The sequence below is a fragment of the Podarcis vaucheri genome (genome assembly GCF_965113315.1).
Source record: "Podarcis vaucheri genome assembly, chromosome: Z".
In the NCBI taxonomy this organism is placed as follows: domain Eukaryota; kingdom Metazoa; phylum Chordata; class Lepidosauria; order Squamata; family Lacertidae; genus Podarcis; species Podarcis vaucheri.
This window is the reverse complement of record NC_138758.1, coordinates 42,295,052-42,310,421: the sequence shown is the minus strand read 5'-3', so window position 1 is coordinate 42,310,421 and position 15,370 is coordinate 42,295,052. Positions and strand designations below refer to the sequence as shown.

The window sequence follows — 15,370 nt, the reverse complement described above, 5'->3', positions numbered from 1 at the left end:
TTGATTGGAAATGATTATTTTAATGGCAATAAGTATTCAGGTCCGATAGTTCTGGGTGATTATGTCGAAAAGGGATCAGTTTGAAGTCATAAAACCTCGAAATCTTCCATAAATTGGTCCAGCAAAGCATAAAGTTTGGGGATCAAAACTAAGTTAATGGGGCAGCCACCCCACAAAGTATCCTGATCTTCAATCAGCACGTCATCCTGTAGCTCATTGTGATGAAATTCCAGTGCCTATCTTCGGAGAACTTCCTGACATTAGTGACGAAGATGCCTCCAGTATTGAAGGACATGAAGAAGTGGTTCTTGAAGATGATGCTCCACATCCATTTTCTCAAAAGGAGTTGAATGATCTAGTTCGCGATCTCAGCTTGTCAAAGGACTCTGCCGAACTGTTGGCATCCAGATTGAAGGAAAAAAACCTCCTCTCTGACAGTGCTCGCATCAGCTTCTTGAGCAACAGGCATCAAGAGTACCTCCGTTTTTTCTCGGAAGAGAAGGACTTGGTGTACTGTGCAGATATTGCGCAGCTTCTGCTCAAGCTTGGAGTGCCACAGTACGAACCCAAAGATTGGAGACTGTTCGTTGACAGCAGCAAGCGATCACTGAAATGTGTTCTGCTACACAACGGCAACCAGTTTGCCCCTATACCCCTGGCTCACTCGAGTACACTGAAGGAGAACTATGAAGTGGTGAAGTATGTGCTGGAGAAAATTGGTTATGATCAGCATAAGTGGCCGGGGCGGGAGAGTGCTAGAGTTCTGTCTAGTCAAGTTGAGTGGGATCAATTCCAATCTGTTACCTCCGAGGATGTGGACAGGCTGCTTGGACGAGTGAAACCAACCACCTGTCTCCTGGATCCTTGCCCTTCCTGGCTTATAAAAGCTAGCCGGGAAGGACTGGGCGATGGGCTTCGTGGGGTGGTGAATGCTTCCCTCCGCGAGGGAGCCTTCCCAGACCCGCTGAAAGAGGCGGTTATTAAACCGCTTCTTAAAAAACCATCTTTAGATGCGGCCACGATGGCCAACTATCGCCCAGTCTCAAATCTTCCATTCTTGGGCAAGGTGATTGAGCTGAACAACTCCAGGCACGCCTGGAAGAAGCAGACCATTTGAATCCCTTCCAATCGGGATTCAGGCCTCATCACGCGACTGAAACTGCCTTGGTCGCTCTGGTTGATGATCTCCGGCGGGCTAGGGACAAAGGTGAGAGCGTTTTCCTGGTTCTGCTGGATCTCTCAGCGGCGTTTGATACCATCGACCATAACATCCTTCTGGACCGTCTTGAGGGGCTGGGAGCTGGGGGCACTGGCATACAGTGGTTCCGCTCCTTCCTCCTGGGCCGTGTTCAGAAAGTGGTGGTGGGGGGATGAGTGTTCAGACTCCTGGGCTCTCACTTGTGGGGTGCCTCAGGGTTCTGTCCTCTCCCCCATGCTTTTTAACATCTACATGCAGCCGCTGGGAGAGATCATCAGGGAGTTTGGGCTGGGTGTTCATCAGTATGCACATGATACCCAGCTCTACCTTTCTTTCAAATCAGAACCAGTGAAGGCGGTGACAGTCCTGTGTGAGTGTCTGGAGGTGGTTGGAGGATGGATGGCTGCGAACAGATTGAGATCAATCCCGACAAGACAGAAGTACTGTTTCTGGGGGACAGGAGGCGGGCGGGTGTGGGGGATTCCCTGGTCCTGAATGGGGTAACCGTGCCCCTGAAGGACCAGGTGCGCAGCCTGGGAGTCATTTTGGACTCACAGCTGTCCATGGAGGCACAGGTTAAATCCGTGTCCAGGGCAGCTGTGTACCAGCTCCATCTGGTACGCAGGCTGAGACCCTATCTGCCCGCGGACTGCCTCGCCAGAGTGGTGCATGCTCTGGTTATCTCCCGCTTGGACTACTGCAATGCACTCTACGTGAGCCTACCTTTGAAGGTGACCCGGAAACTACAACTAATCCAGAATGCAGCAGCCAGACTGGTGACTGGGAACGGCCGCCAAGACCATATAACACCGGTCTTGAAAGACCTACATTGGCTCCCAGTACGTTTCCGAGCACAATTCACAGTCTTGGTGCTGACCTTTAAAGCCCTAAACGGCCTCGGTCCAGTATACCTGAAGGAGCGTCTCCACCTCCATCGTTCTACCCGGACACTGAGGTCCAGCACTGAGGGCCTTCTGGCGGTTCCCTCACTGCGAGAAGCCAAGTTACAGGGAACCAGGCAGAGGGCCTTCTCGGTAGTGGCGCCCTCCCTGTGGAACGCCCTCCCACCAGATGTCAAAGAGAACAACAACTACCAGAGTTTTAGAAGACATCTGAAGGCAGCCCTGTTTAGGGAAGCTTTTAATGTTTGATGTATCATAGTATTTTAATATTCTTTTGGAAGCCACCCAGAGTGGCTGGGGAAGCCCAGCCAGATGGGCGGGGTATAAATAATAAATTATTATTATTATTATTATTATTATTATTATTATTATTATTATTCTGGGTCATGTGGCCAGCATGACTAAGTTGCTTCTGGTGAACCAGAGCAGTGCATGGAAATGCCGTTTACCTTCCCGCCAGAGAGGTACCTATTTATCTACTTGCACTTTGACGTGCTTTCGAACTGCTAGGTGGACAGGAGCTGGGACTGAACGACAGGAGCTCACCCCATCGCGGGGCCTCGAACCGCCGACCTTCCAATTGGCAAGTCCAAGCAACACAGTGGTTTAGACCACAAAGCCAAGGGACATGTACCCCTATAACAATTTAGCCTACATTATCGTGTAGCCCCTAACACGGCCCTGTATGACAGACCGGTATTATTATTAGTCCCATATTGTAGATGGGAAGACTGAGGCTCAACTAAGGCCTCCTAGTGAGTTTGCAGCAAAGGTGCCTGGCAAACTGGGGACTTTCCAGTTTATAGTTCAGTCTCTTGGCTCTTTTTATTTAGATGGTGTTTTGCACTGCAGTTCCCTCCATCCTCAGCCAGCCCATCTACTTGGGAAGGTTGATTCAGGGCTTGCCCACATTTGTGCATCATTTGCCTATTCATCCATCCCTTGAAATTAGATGGGAGTACAGCAGACCAAACCTGCACATGCTTGCATTTGTGTATGGGGACCAACTTCTGTCTTTTCCTGTTCATACCAGGAGGCATTCCTCTTTTGTGGGACGTGGGTGGCACTTTGGGTTAAACCACAGAGCCTAGGACTTGCCGATCAGAAGGTCGGCAGTTTGAATCCCCTCGACGGGGTGAGCTCCCGTTGCTCGGTCCCTGCTCCTGCCAACCTAGCAGTTCTAAGGCATGCCAGTGCAAGTAGATAAATAGGTACTGCTCCGGCGGGAAGGTAAACGGCGTTTCCGTGCGCTGCTCTGGTTTGCCAGAAGCGGCTTAGTCATGCTGGCCACATGTACGCCAGCTCCCTCGGCCAGTGGAGAGCCAGTGTGGTGTAGTGGTTAAGAGCGCTAGTCTCGTAATCTGCGGAACTGGGTTCGCGTCTCCGCTCCTCCACATGCAGCTGCTGGGTGACCTTGGGCCAGTAACACTTCTCTGAAGTCTCTCAGCCCCACTCACCTCACAGAGTGTTTGTTGCGGGGGAGGAAGGGAAAGGAGAATGTTAGCCGCTTTGAGACTCCTTAAAGGGAGTGAAAGGCGGGATATCAAATCCAAACTCTTCTTCTTCAGTAAAGCGAGATGAGCACCACAACCCCAGAGTCAGCCATGACTGGACCCAATGGTCAGGAGTCCCTTTACCTTTTACTGCAGCCCACACCTGCACATGTTTGCATTTGTTTATGGGGACCAACTTCTGTCTTTTCCTGTTCATACCAGGAGACATTCCTCTTTTTTGGGGGGGGGGGGTCATTGCTTTCTAATCTGTCGATTCTATTGCACCCATAAAACACCAGCAGAGCGTGCACACAGAGAGCTACTAATGCACCTTGTTTTTCACAAAACCAAAAATGTGCAAAAACACCCAGCCAGGTAATTGTAAATGTGCTTGTGCAGTGTGTGAGGGCAAGGGCCATAGCTCAGGGTGTCTGCCTTGCAAGCAGAACGTCCCAGGTCCAATCCCTCTCCAGGGAGGACAAGTGGTATTCAGAAGTGTTGCTGTTTCTGACGCTTGAAGTAGAAATTAGTCTCCACCAGTCATGGTTAGTAGTCATTGACAGAGCATCCTTTGGCACAGAGCATCCTCGTTTATTGCAGATGCATGAAGGGCAAAACTGTCAAGGTTGGGCTCCACGGTCCTGCTTTCAATCTTGAAGATTCACACTAGGCAAGATTCACTGCGCGCTCTCTGGGATTAGGTGTTAAATCCTAGTTTCTGGTGCTGAGCCGTGGGTCAGATCAAGCTCGGTCCGCAAACCTCAACGCAATGAGAAATCGGGTAGTCTGGTGAGGATCGCCCACCCCGCGGAACGCCCGCGCCCCAGCCAATCTGAAGCTGCCCGCTCACAATCGGATTCCGCATTGTGCGCGGAACTCTCCGCGGGGCGCGTTCTAGTAAGCGAGGCGCTTCTGCTGCAAGCGGAGGGGGAGGCGGGCGAAAGCAAGGGACGCCGACGCTGGCCTCATTTTCTGCCCTTTGGAAGATCAGCATTTTCCCTTTCGTTGGCTGGCCTCTCTGAAAGGAAGGTAGAGGAGTCCGCCGTTGCGCGGCGGTTAGAAGAAGACGCTTGCGAGATCCTGTCCCGCAGAAGTAGGGAGGCAGCGCTGCGGCGGGTGCCCGGAGGAAAGTGAGACTTCTACTTAGCCCAGGCTCCATTATTTCCTTTCCTTCTCTCCCTGTGGCTTGTCCAAATAATTGTTGTCAATCACATCTGAGCCCTCTTTCCCCATCAAGCCTCTCCTAATTTCCCCCCTATTTATGTGATCGATATTCACGGTTCTTTCAAAAGCAGCATAACTAAGGTCCCTGCGCCCAGAAGTTTACAGTTTCTATGCTGCAAAATAAGCAGGCGGGAGGGTGGGTCCAAGGAGTCAGTGCAGTTGAAATGGGAGACGCATTTATTATTATTATTATTATTATTATTATTATTATTATTATTATTATTATTTTACAGGTATTGCATTTTTTATTAAAAAATAAATTTATTTGTTTTATTAAAAAAATAAATTTATTTGTTTGATTTTTCAGATTAAAGTTTTATAATCGCATATCTCTCTGCTGGACTTCCCTCCTCCCCTTTGTGGGTCCTATTGTTAATCATATCCTCCTGCATCTTTTATGATAATCCAAATCTTTTACATCTCCTTTATGTCCAAAATTCACCATTAAACTACAAGTGTTATTCCAACCCTACTAACGATTATTTATTTATTTCTATACCGCTTTGCATTTTAAATAAAAATCTCAAAGCGGTTTACAGCATATTAAACCTCTTCATTAGGGCTGGTGAGTCTGGGCCTCGTCCCCCTAGGCCCAGGTGGATTTTAGCTGTTTACAATGGTTTTTAGGATAAATTAGAAATTTTCCCCATCCCTAATTAAAATTTTGGTCATTCCTGATTTCTGGTTCTTCCGGTCATTTTAGCCCTTTTTGTGATAACCCGTCCACTTCATCTGCCATTCTTCTCCCCCTCCTCATTTAATCCCCACATAAACTCTGTGAAGTAGGTTAGGCTGAGAGGCAGGGACCGAACCCCCCTCCCCCAGATCATCAAGTGAGCTTCATGGCTCAAGTGGGGGGATTTGAACCCAGGTCCTAGCCCAAGACTCTAACCACTGCACCACACTGGCATGAGACTCCAACAGTGCTTGGAAGTGTGTGGTCAGTATCTGATGAGTTCAGGTGTAAATTGACTAAATGACACCTCCCCACCCCACTCCGCCCTCACCCGCTCCCAAAATCTGGGCTTGGCAAACGTCAGTCTACCTTGCAACTCCTTCATGCCAAGACCTAACGAAATGTCTAGAATGACCCGCTTGGAATGGGTCGGTTTCCATAGAAATGGCAAGAAGAAGGTTTGTGCCCCCACCAGTACGTGCTCTCTTGTCATTTCTATGGAAACCCAAGTCCTGAATGGGTTGGACAAAGCTGAGGCATCCGTTGCGCCCCCTCATTATAGAAGGAGAACAAGCTCTGTGATGCCATCAGGATAATGTTCTCCCGTTAAGCCTCAGAGAGCCATCTGGGGTGATTTCGCCTAAAGGGAAGCAGAGGAAAAGGGGCGAGGACCAAATTTGCCAGTACGATGGAGCAATTGCTGATGGTCCCTTGCTTCCGAATGTACATTTGCTGTTCTTTTCAGGGCACGGGTCTTCCTTCAAGAAACATATTACCTTCGTTTTGCTTGACGGAGGCGACTGACATCAACAGGAGAGAGAATGAAGGCATTGACTAAAATGGCGACCGGAACTACCCTGGTAACTCTTAGACTGCTCTGGAATGACTCTTGAAGACATCTTGTGTTTAATTACACGGCACAGTTGTCACCAACGTCTTACAAAAGATGACACTGGTACCAGTGGTTAACCCCCCCCCTTTTCTGAGGCCGTTTCCACATGTGGGTTTCGTTTTGTTTTTACTCATAATGGCTGGTCTGGGCTGTGGTTACACGCGTGACACACAATTTCAGATCAGGCAACTTCAGGTTCCAACTCTTAAATGGATTGGTTGCCGTGGGATGCAGGGCCTTTTTTGTCGTAGCCCCAGAGCTCTGAAACTCTCTTCCGAAGGGAGTCAGCTGGTCTCCCTCTCTGACAGCAGAAAAAGATGGTTTTGTTTCCTCCCCCCTGTGTTCTCCACTGGTATCTCCGCTGTTGCTGCTGCTGTTTTAAAACTGTCCAAATAGGAAGATGCTTTCTTTCTCTGCTGGGATTTTGGAAGCTGGGGCCGGGGGGCCGGGCGCTTGCGGGATTCCCAATAGGGTAGGGCACCTGCTATGCTTCGGCCCCATCAAATGGCTTTTGTTGGTGGGAGGTATATAGGAATCATCATCATCATCATCATCATTTATTATTTATACCCTACCCATCTGGCTGGGTTTCCCCAGCCACTCTGGGCGGCTTCCAACAAAACACTAAAATACAGTAACCTATTAAAAATTCAAAGCTTCCCTGAACAGGGCTGCCTTCAGATGTCTTCTAAAAGTTTGGTAGTTATTTTTCTCTTTGACATCTGATGGGAGGGCGTTCCACAGGGCGGGTGCCACTACCGAGAAGGCCCTCTGCCTGGTTCCCTGTAACTTGGCTTCTCGCAATGAGGGAACTGCCAGAAGGCCCTCGGAGCTGGACCTCAGTGTCCGGGCTGAACGATGGGGGTGGAGACGCTCCTTCAGGTATACTGGACCGAGGCCGTTTAGGGCTCCTAAAGGTCAGCACCAACACTTTGAATTGTGCTCGGAAACGTACTGGGAGCCCGTGTAGGTCTTTATATGGTCTCGGCGGCCACTCCCAGGCACCAGTCTAGCTGCCGCATTCTGAATTAGTAGTAGTTTCCGGGTCCCCTTCAAAGGCAGCCCCATGTAGAGTGCATTGCAGTAGTCCAAGCGGGAGATAACCAGAGCATGCACCACTCTGGCAAGACAGTCCGCAGGCAGGGAGGGTCTCATCCTGCGTACCAGATGGAGCTGATAAACAGCTGCCCTGGACACAGAATGGACCTGAGCCTCCCGTGACAGGGAGGCTTGAGCCTTATGAGCTTAAAACAGGCCCCCCTCCCCTATCTTTTCCCCTTCCCTCCTGATCTGCCCCGATCCGCAGCGCCAGAAACAATCCCGCTCCAGGAGCGAGAACTCTGACTACACTGAGAAGGAGAAAGAGATGATGGCCGAGACTGAGCTGAGGAAGCTGCAGCAACAGTTCCGGATCATGGTGGAGAACAGGAAGTCTTTTGGGATCAAGACTCAGCGGCTGTTGTTCCAGCAGGAGTAAGTGGGGCAGAGTTTTGCAAGGGGGGTGGCCACATGAAAGGACGTCCACAGGGACCAGAGGTGGGGAAGCTCAGGCACAGGGGCCAAATGTGGCCCCCGGGTCTCCATGTTTGGCCCTCAGAACTATCCCCAGGAGTATAGCCCTTGCTTTTCAAAGGCAAAGGTGCCAAATCCGGGGTTTTTTGTCCCAACCCCCACCTGTCCTGGCTCCCATCTGATGAAGGACATGGAATTACATCTCGGTTTCTGCCAGAAGCTTTAATGACCACTGCAGATGTGCTATTGACAATCAATCAATCAATCAATCAATAAAATCTCTCCTATAGAAAAACTACGGAAACGGTAAAGCTAAAGGGACCCCTGATCATTAGGTCCAGTCGTGACCGACTCTGGGGTTGCAGCGCTCATCTCGCTTTATTGGCCGAGGGAGCCGGCATACAGCTTCTGGGTCATGGGTCCAGCATGACTAAGCCGCTTCTGGCGAACCAGAGCAGCGCACGGAAATGCCATTTACCTTCCCGCCGGAGCGGTACCTATTTATCTACTTGCACTCTGACGCGCTTTCGAACTGCTAGGTTGGCAGGAGCAGGGACCAAGCAACGGGAGCTCACCCCGTCACGGGGGTTCGAACCGCTGACCTTCTGAGCGGCAAGTCCTAGGTTCTGTAGTTTAACCCACAGCGCCACCCACGTCCCACTACGGAAACATTAAGAAGACATTTTTTTAAAATCCTAAAGAAAAAGCAACAGCACAGTGGCGGCTCATTTTCCCAACAGCTCCTTAGGAACTCGCCTCCCTCTTCCCCATAGTGCACATTCCTTAACTACCATTCTGCACCCGTTCTGTTTGGGGCTGAAGGAAGGTCTGTGTTACATATTGCCATGTTGACTTAGATCAATATCACCAGTCCCCTTTTCTGGACCAGACCCCCTCTTTCAGATGCCCACTGGCATTAAGACGATAGCCTCCCACTGTGGGTTGGTTCCAGCATCCAGTATTTGAGGTGCACTGTTCCTGTACATGGAGGCTCTGCTCTCGTTCCTGATGGCCATTGGCTGCCACTTTTTATGGATCCACCCCATCTCCTTTTAAAGCCATGTAGGTGAACCCCACCCCCCTTGCACATGCGTCCCGTTGTGCGGAGAAGTATTACCAAACGCACGGCGCAGTTGTGGGCCTCCATTGGTGCGTCTGTGCAGTGTTTGATGTGAGGATGCATACTCTTAATCTCTTTCCCTCCTCTGCCGCAGGAGGCAAATCCACGCCTTGAAACAAGAGCACGACGAGATCAATTTACTTCTGGGCCTCACCAATTCGCCTCGGAACCTTTTCATCGACGACCGCAACTGCATGGAGCTTAAATTCCTTTTGCAGACCAAGGACGAATACGACGCCCTCATCAGAGCCACCAAGGCCTTGATCTCGGAACTGGATGACAAGGTGCATGGTGGGAAATGCCGGGAGGGGTGTGAGGTCTGGTGCACACACCCTGAAATTGGCTTGTATTTTTGGCTTTCTAGTTTGCTGCAAGCAGAAAGCCTAGAGTCATACTATCATAAAGGTATAGGGACCCCTGACCATTAGGTCCAGTCGTGGCCGACTCTGGGGTTGCAGTGCTCATTTCACCTTATTGGCCAAGGGAGCCGGCGTACAGCTTCCGGGTCATGTGGCCAGCATGACTGAACCACTTCTGGCGAACCAGAGCAGCACACAGAAACGCTGTTTACCTTCCCACCGGAGTGGTACCTATTACTTGCACTTTATCTACTTGCACTTTGACATGCCAGAAGTGGCTTACAGAGCCAGAGTCGGTCATGACTGGACCTAATGGTCAGGGGTCCCTTTACCTTTACCTTAAATTGGATTTAGAACAGTAAGAAAAGAGAATAAGATAGTTAATAGTTGGAAATAATTTTAGATTAAGAATGATATTGGAGAGCTGTTACATGCAGATAGAATGAAATTCAGAAGGGAGGGATCTGAAGAAGTCAATTAATAATGTAAGAGAAATTGGGTTTTTAAGGGATATGTGTTTAAGATTCCATTTTTTTTTGTTTTTCTTGTTTAGTACTGTATTGTGTTTACTTTTGTGTGTTTTTTCTTTTTTCTATGTTATATTTATTATACGTAATTGTGGATTTTTTTTGAAAAAATAAAAACAGATTGGAACAGCAGCAGCCACATTTAACGTGTCTGTATAGACTTGTCTAAACAGAAATGGTGGGGGTAGGGGAGGCACCAAAAAGTGGGTGTCTATGGGGTGAAGCGGAGGGATGCGGGTAAACTGGGGCCTGAGCTATTCATATAAAGGTCTTCCTGGATCTCTCTTGTTTCAGATCATGGAACGGGAGAACAAGATTAAGAAACAGAAAATGCTTGTCATCAAAATGAGGCAGGAGTACGACGGCAGGTGGCTGCAGAAGCAGATCCAGCTCTTAGAGAACCGACTCAACCACGTGAGCTGTGGCCCCCCACCTCCGCCGGTCCAGACCCCCCTCCTGAGTCCCACACCTTCTGCCTCTGCTGAGTACCAGAGTCTGCCTCCTCGGGGAGGTGGCAATGAAATAATCTCACCCCCTGCGAAAAACCAACATTATAAACCCAGTTAAAAGCAGCGGGAACTGTTTATATTCTGCTCCCAAGCTTCAGGGGAGCATCCTGCAACACACACACACACTGTGCTGGACCCGTGGGTTACTCGAGAGGCGAGGTCCAAGTCTGGTCCATGGTCAAAGGTGCAATGGGGAGGCAGTCCGTAGTAGCTGAAGCTGGGTGCAGGGCAGGGAGTCGGGTGAAGTCAGGAACAGGCTTGCAAGCAGGGAGCCAGGGCGGGTCAGGAGCTCAGGCAGGAAAGCAGGACAGGGTTCAGGCAGGAACTAGCAACCAACAATGCTGCTCCTGCAACTTGGGACTGGGGCTGGCTGGCTTTTATCTGCCCGAGGCATAGGGCAGCCCCAATCCTTTGGTGACTCGCCTCTCCTGGCCTGGAGGCGAGCACTCCTCCTGCGGGAACTTAGTTCCCTCCGCCTCTCTGCCCTGAGCCTCTGCAGCTCAGGAGAGGCTGGAGGGTGACCAGACCCAGAGGCAACCTCCTCTTCCCCTGACGGGGCTGAGAGTGGAGCACCTGCAGGCAATGGGTCCTCCATCACCTCAGGAGCCAGAGCAGACTCAGCTGGTGCCTGCACCTGAGGACCCAGCACAGGTGAGGACCCTTCAGGCTCAGGCCCCAGCTCTGGCTCAGCTGGTTCTGGAGGCGGGGAATCCTGTGCAGGCTGGGATCCCTCAGGTTCAGCCTCCGAGTCCGAATCCCAGGCCATCGCACGCACATGAGGGAAGGACCAGCAGACTTGCAGAGACCCCACGTTTGGTAGAAGGACTCATTTATTTATTTTTTTGGGGGGGGGATCCCAAGGAGGAGAAAATGTTGCACAATATCCCCAAAAGATCTCAGTGGCACAGGATGCTGAGAGTGGAGAGAAAAACTGGGTGGGAGGGGTGGGGGACCTCAGACCCAGGGTCCAAATGTGGCCCTCTAGGGTCCTCTCTGGCCCTCATGTCTCTCCCCAAGCCACATTCCCTCTCTGCAGGTCACACCTCTCGCTACCTCTGCTCCACATCTTCCTGGGATTTGCCCTTGAATTCCAGCCAAAGTAAACGTATTAAAAAACAACACCCGATCTAAAATCATGACTATTCCTCTAGATGGCACAGACTTATGCCGAGGTGGTTCAGCACCTCTTTGCAGGAAGAAGGTTTTGCAGTTTAGGACAGTCATAATAATAATAATAATAATAATAATAATAATAATAATAATAATTCATTATTATTTATACCCTACCCATCTGGCTGGGTTTCCCCAGCCACTCTGGGCGGCTTCCAACAAAACACTAAAATACAATAACCTATTAAACATTAAAAGCTTCCCTAAACAGGGCTGCCTTCAGATGTCTTCTAAAAGTTTGGTAGTTATTTTTCTCTTTGACATCTGATGGGAGGGCGTTCCACAGGGCGGGCGCGACTACCGAGAAGGCCCTCTGCCTGGTTCCCTATAACGTGGCTTCTCGCAATGAGGGAACTGCCAGAAGGCCCTCGGAGCTGGACCTCAGTGTCTGGGCTGAATGGTGGAGGTGGAGATGCTCCTTCAGGTATACTGGACCGAGGCCGTTTAGGGCTTTAAAGGTCAGCACCAACACTTTGAATTGTGCTCGGAAACGTACTGGGAGCCAGTGTAGGTCTTTCAAGACTGGTGTTATGTGGTCTCGGCAGCCGCTCCCAGCCACCAGTCTAGCTGCCGCATTCTGGATTAGTGGTAGTTTTCGGGTCACCTTCAAAAGTAGCCCCACATAGAGCACATTGCAGTAGTCCAAGCGAGAGATAACCAGAGCATGCACCACTCTGGCGAGACAGTCTGCGGGCAGGTAGAGTCTTAGCCTGTGTACCAGATGGAGCTGATAAACAGATACCATGGACACAGAATTGGCCTGTGCCTCCATGGACAGCTGTGAGTCCAGAATGACTTCCAGGCTGCGCACATGGTCCTTCAGGGGCACAGTTACCCCATTCAGGACCAGGAAGTCCTCCATACCACCCACCCCCTGTCCCCCCAAAACAGTATTTCTGTCTTGTCAGGATTCAACCCCTTCCTCATTTTGCTCTTTCCAGGTCACGGTTTATTTTGACACCATCATGATCACCAATGCCAAACTCCGCGAGGAGATAGAGAACCTGCAGTGCCAGAAGTCTGTCTTCGATTCCATCTACTCCCGGCTTCACAAACAGCTAGAGCAACAGAGGAAGACGATGGACTTGTCTATTGTGCAATCGACGCAAGCCTACGAGCAAAGGTGAGAGCAGCTGGTCCCAGGTTCAAATCCCGCCAGGTTCAAATCCTGGGATCCGCCCTGCCCCCCACCCGAAACCCCGTAGAGATGCTACTAGTCGTTGTTGTTGTTTAGTGGCTTAGTCGTGTCCGACTCTTCATGACCCCATGGACCAGAGCACGCCAGGCACTCCTGTCTTCCACTGCCTCCCACACTTTGGTCAAACTCATGCTGGTAGCTTTGACAACACTGTCCCACCATCTCGTCCTCTGTCTTCCCCTTCTCCTTGTGCCCTCCAACTCTCCCAACATCAGGGTCTTTTCCAGGGAGTCTTCTCTTCTCATGAGGTGGCCAAAGTATTGGAGCCTCAGCTTCAGGATCTGTCCTTCCAGGGAGCACTCAGGGCTGATTTCCTTCAGAATGGATAGGTCTGAACTTCTTGCAGTCCATGGGACTCTCAAGAGTCTCCTCTAGCACCAGAATTCAAAAACCAGACAATGTAGACAACACTGAACCTGGTGGGACATTAGTGTGACTATTAAAGGCAGCATCCCTGTGTTCCCGTCCTATTTCTGAACATGCATTTTCATGCATTGCAGGGGTTGGACTAGAGGACCTTTGGGGACCCCTTTCCAACTGTGTTCTATGATTTGCCCGTCACCACTTCTGCCCATTTCTAGGGTGGAGGCCCTTGCCAGGATCTCTGCGATGAAGGAGCGGCGCTGCAAGGACATTGCGCAGTTCAACGTTGAGTTTCGGGAGCTGGAGCGGATCTACAACCACGAAACCAAGCTGAAGGCTTTCATGCTCACCAAGCTGGTGGACCGCTCGGAATTTGAGGAGCAAGCCAAAAAGGAAGAAGGTACCACACATTGTTGTAAACAAAAATCTGCCCTTTCCCCCCCTTATGGGGAATCCAAGAGCCCATATAGAGTCCTTACGTAGGTTCCCTATTGGTAGGAGAAAATAAGAGAGGCCAACCAGAGAATATTGAGAAGCAAAGCAGCTAGTAAGCCTGATCTTTCTTGATCTGTTGCAACAGGGTCCTCACTCACCACACGCAGGAGGGATCAGGAACCCAGAACAATGGTGCACAAGCCCTTCTATGGACTTTTGAAATTGCCCACCCTGTAGCTCAAGACCACCCCAAAAAACATGATACATACATCACAGAAGGAGGCAGTCTACAACAGAAATCCTGTTTGCCAGGATACCTGTTAATGGTCACTGATTGCTTTACCAGGGCAGCCTGGCCATTCTTTTGTGATGGTTAATACTTAACCATCCAGGTCCTGAATCCAGGTCATGGGCTCACAAATACGTCTTTCAGACAAGATTTGTAAGCAAAAAGACAAAGGGGAGGTTTTCCCCATTTCCTTCCTCCTTGCAAATAAATATATTGAGGTCAAATTGGGAGAGTCAAAATGGCTTCAGGATTGCTCTCCTGTGCTATTTCAGACATGTGGTTTATATACTTGTGTATGTGCTTGCCTTGTACATTTCTAAACATTTGTTTTATATTAGGGACTTTAGAATTCTTACAACAATATGCTTTGAATTTATGCTTTAAAGTTATGATTTAAAGGTTTGCTGAAGACACTCCTGTATTTATGAAAATAATAGATTTAAAAGTTCCTGCTGTTAGGGTCTGCTTTGTAAATTTTAGCCAGTTGCTCAGCCTTTGGGCTGCTGAATATGTGAAGCAGAACACACTGGCTGCTGAAAGCAAGAGGATGGATCCTGTGGGCGGTATTCAGTCATGGTGCAGTCATGAAACTGGCTCATATCCCGGCCTGTTTGGTTGCTTGACACCACAGCTTCCATGACTTTAAATTTTAGCTCTTTAATTGCTGCCTTTAGTGGGTTGAGCAATTGATAATAATAATAATAATAATAATAATAATAATAATAATAATAATAATAATAATAATAAAATGTTATTTACCATATTTTTTCCTCTATAAGACACACCAGACCACAAGACGCACCTAGTTTTTGGAGGAGGAAAACAAGAAAAAAAATATTCTGAATCTCAGAAGCCAGAATAGCAAGAGGGATCGCTGCACAGTGAAAGCAGCAATCCCTCTTGCTGTTCTGGCTTCTGGGATAGCTCTGCAGCCTGCACTCGCTATATAAGACGCACACACATTCCCTTTACTTTTTAGGAGGGAAAAAGTGAGTCTTATAGAGCAAAAAATACGGTATATCCTGCCCTCCCCAGCCAAAGTTGGGCTTAGAGCGGCCAACAACAGTAAAATAATACAGCATTCTAAAATCAATTCATTATAAAATCAGTTCAAATCAAATTGATGGCAACCATTGGGCTAGTGTTCTGTGAAGAATTACTAAAGGAGGGGGTCAGGCTGTGCCTTGGCCAAAGGCCTGGTGGAACAGCTCTGTCCTGCAGGCCCTGTGGAAAGATGTCAAGTCCCGCAGGGCCCTAGTCTCTTGTGACATGACAGAGCGTTCCATCAGATTGGGGCCACGGCCAAAAAAGCCCTGGCTCTGGTTGAGGCCAGCCTAACCTCCCTGTGGCCCGGGACCTCCAAGATGTTTTTTTTTGAAGACTGTAAAGTCCTCCGTGGGACATACCAGGAGAGGCCATCCCGTAGGTACGAGGGTCCTAGGCCATATAGGGCTTTAAAGGTTAAAACCAGCACCTTAAACCTGATCCTGTACTCCACTAGGA

At 49.5% G+C, this 15,370-nt stretch overlaps 1 protein-coding gene and 1 long non-coding RNA gene across 2 annotated transcripts in view; both read left to right on the top strand.

The window, feature by feature from the left end:
* LOC309524425 overlaps window positions 1–15,370 on the top strand; it is a 275,240-nt gene that overhangs the window by 132,171 nt on the left and 127,699 nt on the right. The gene's annotated exons all lie outside the window — the stretch shown is intronic.
* Window positions 4,597–15,370, top strand: part of LOC309524344 (coiled-coil domain-containing protein 63-like) — a 32,273-nt gene continuing 21,499 nt past the window's right edge. The window contains exons 1-7 of the mRNA XM_082208933.1: window positions 4,597–4,723; window positions 6,239–6,353; window positions 7,692–7,858; window positions 9,112–9,301; window positions 10,198–10,317; window positions 12,524–12,705; window positions 13,362–13,543. Coding sequence (XP_082065059.1) covers window positions 6,315–6,353; window positions 7,692–7,858; window positions 9,112–9,301; window positions 10,198–10,317; window positions 12,524–12,705; window positions 13,362–13,543 — 880 coding nt within the window. The 5' untranslated portion in view covers window positions 4,597–4,723; window positions 6,239–6,314. The remainder of the gene's footprint in view (window positions 4,724–6,238; window positions 6,354–7,691; window positions 7,859–9,111; window positions 9,302–10,197; window positions 10,318–12,523; window positions 12,706–13,361; window positions 13,544–15,370) is intronic.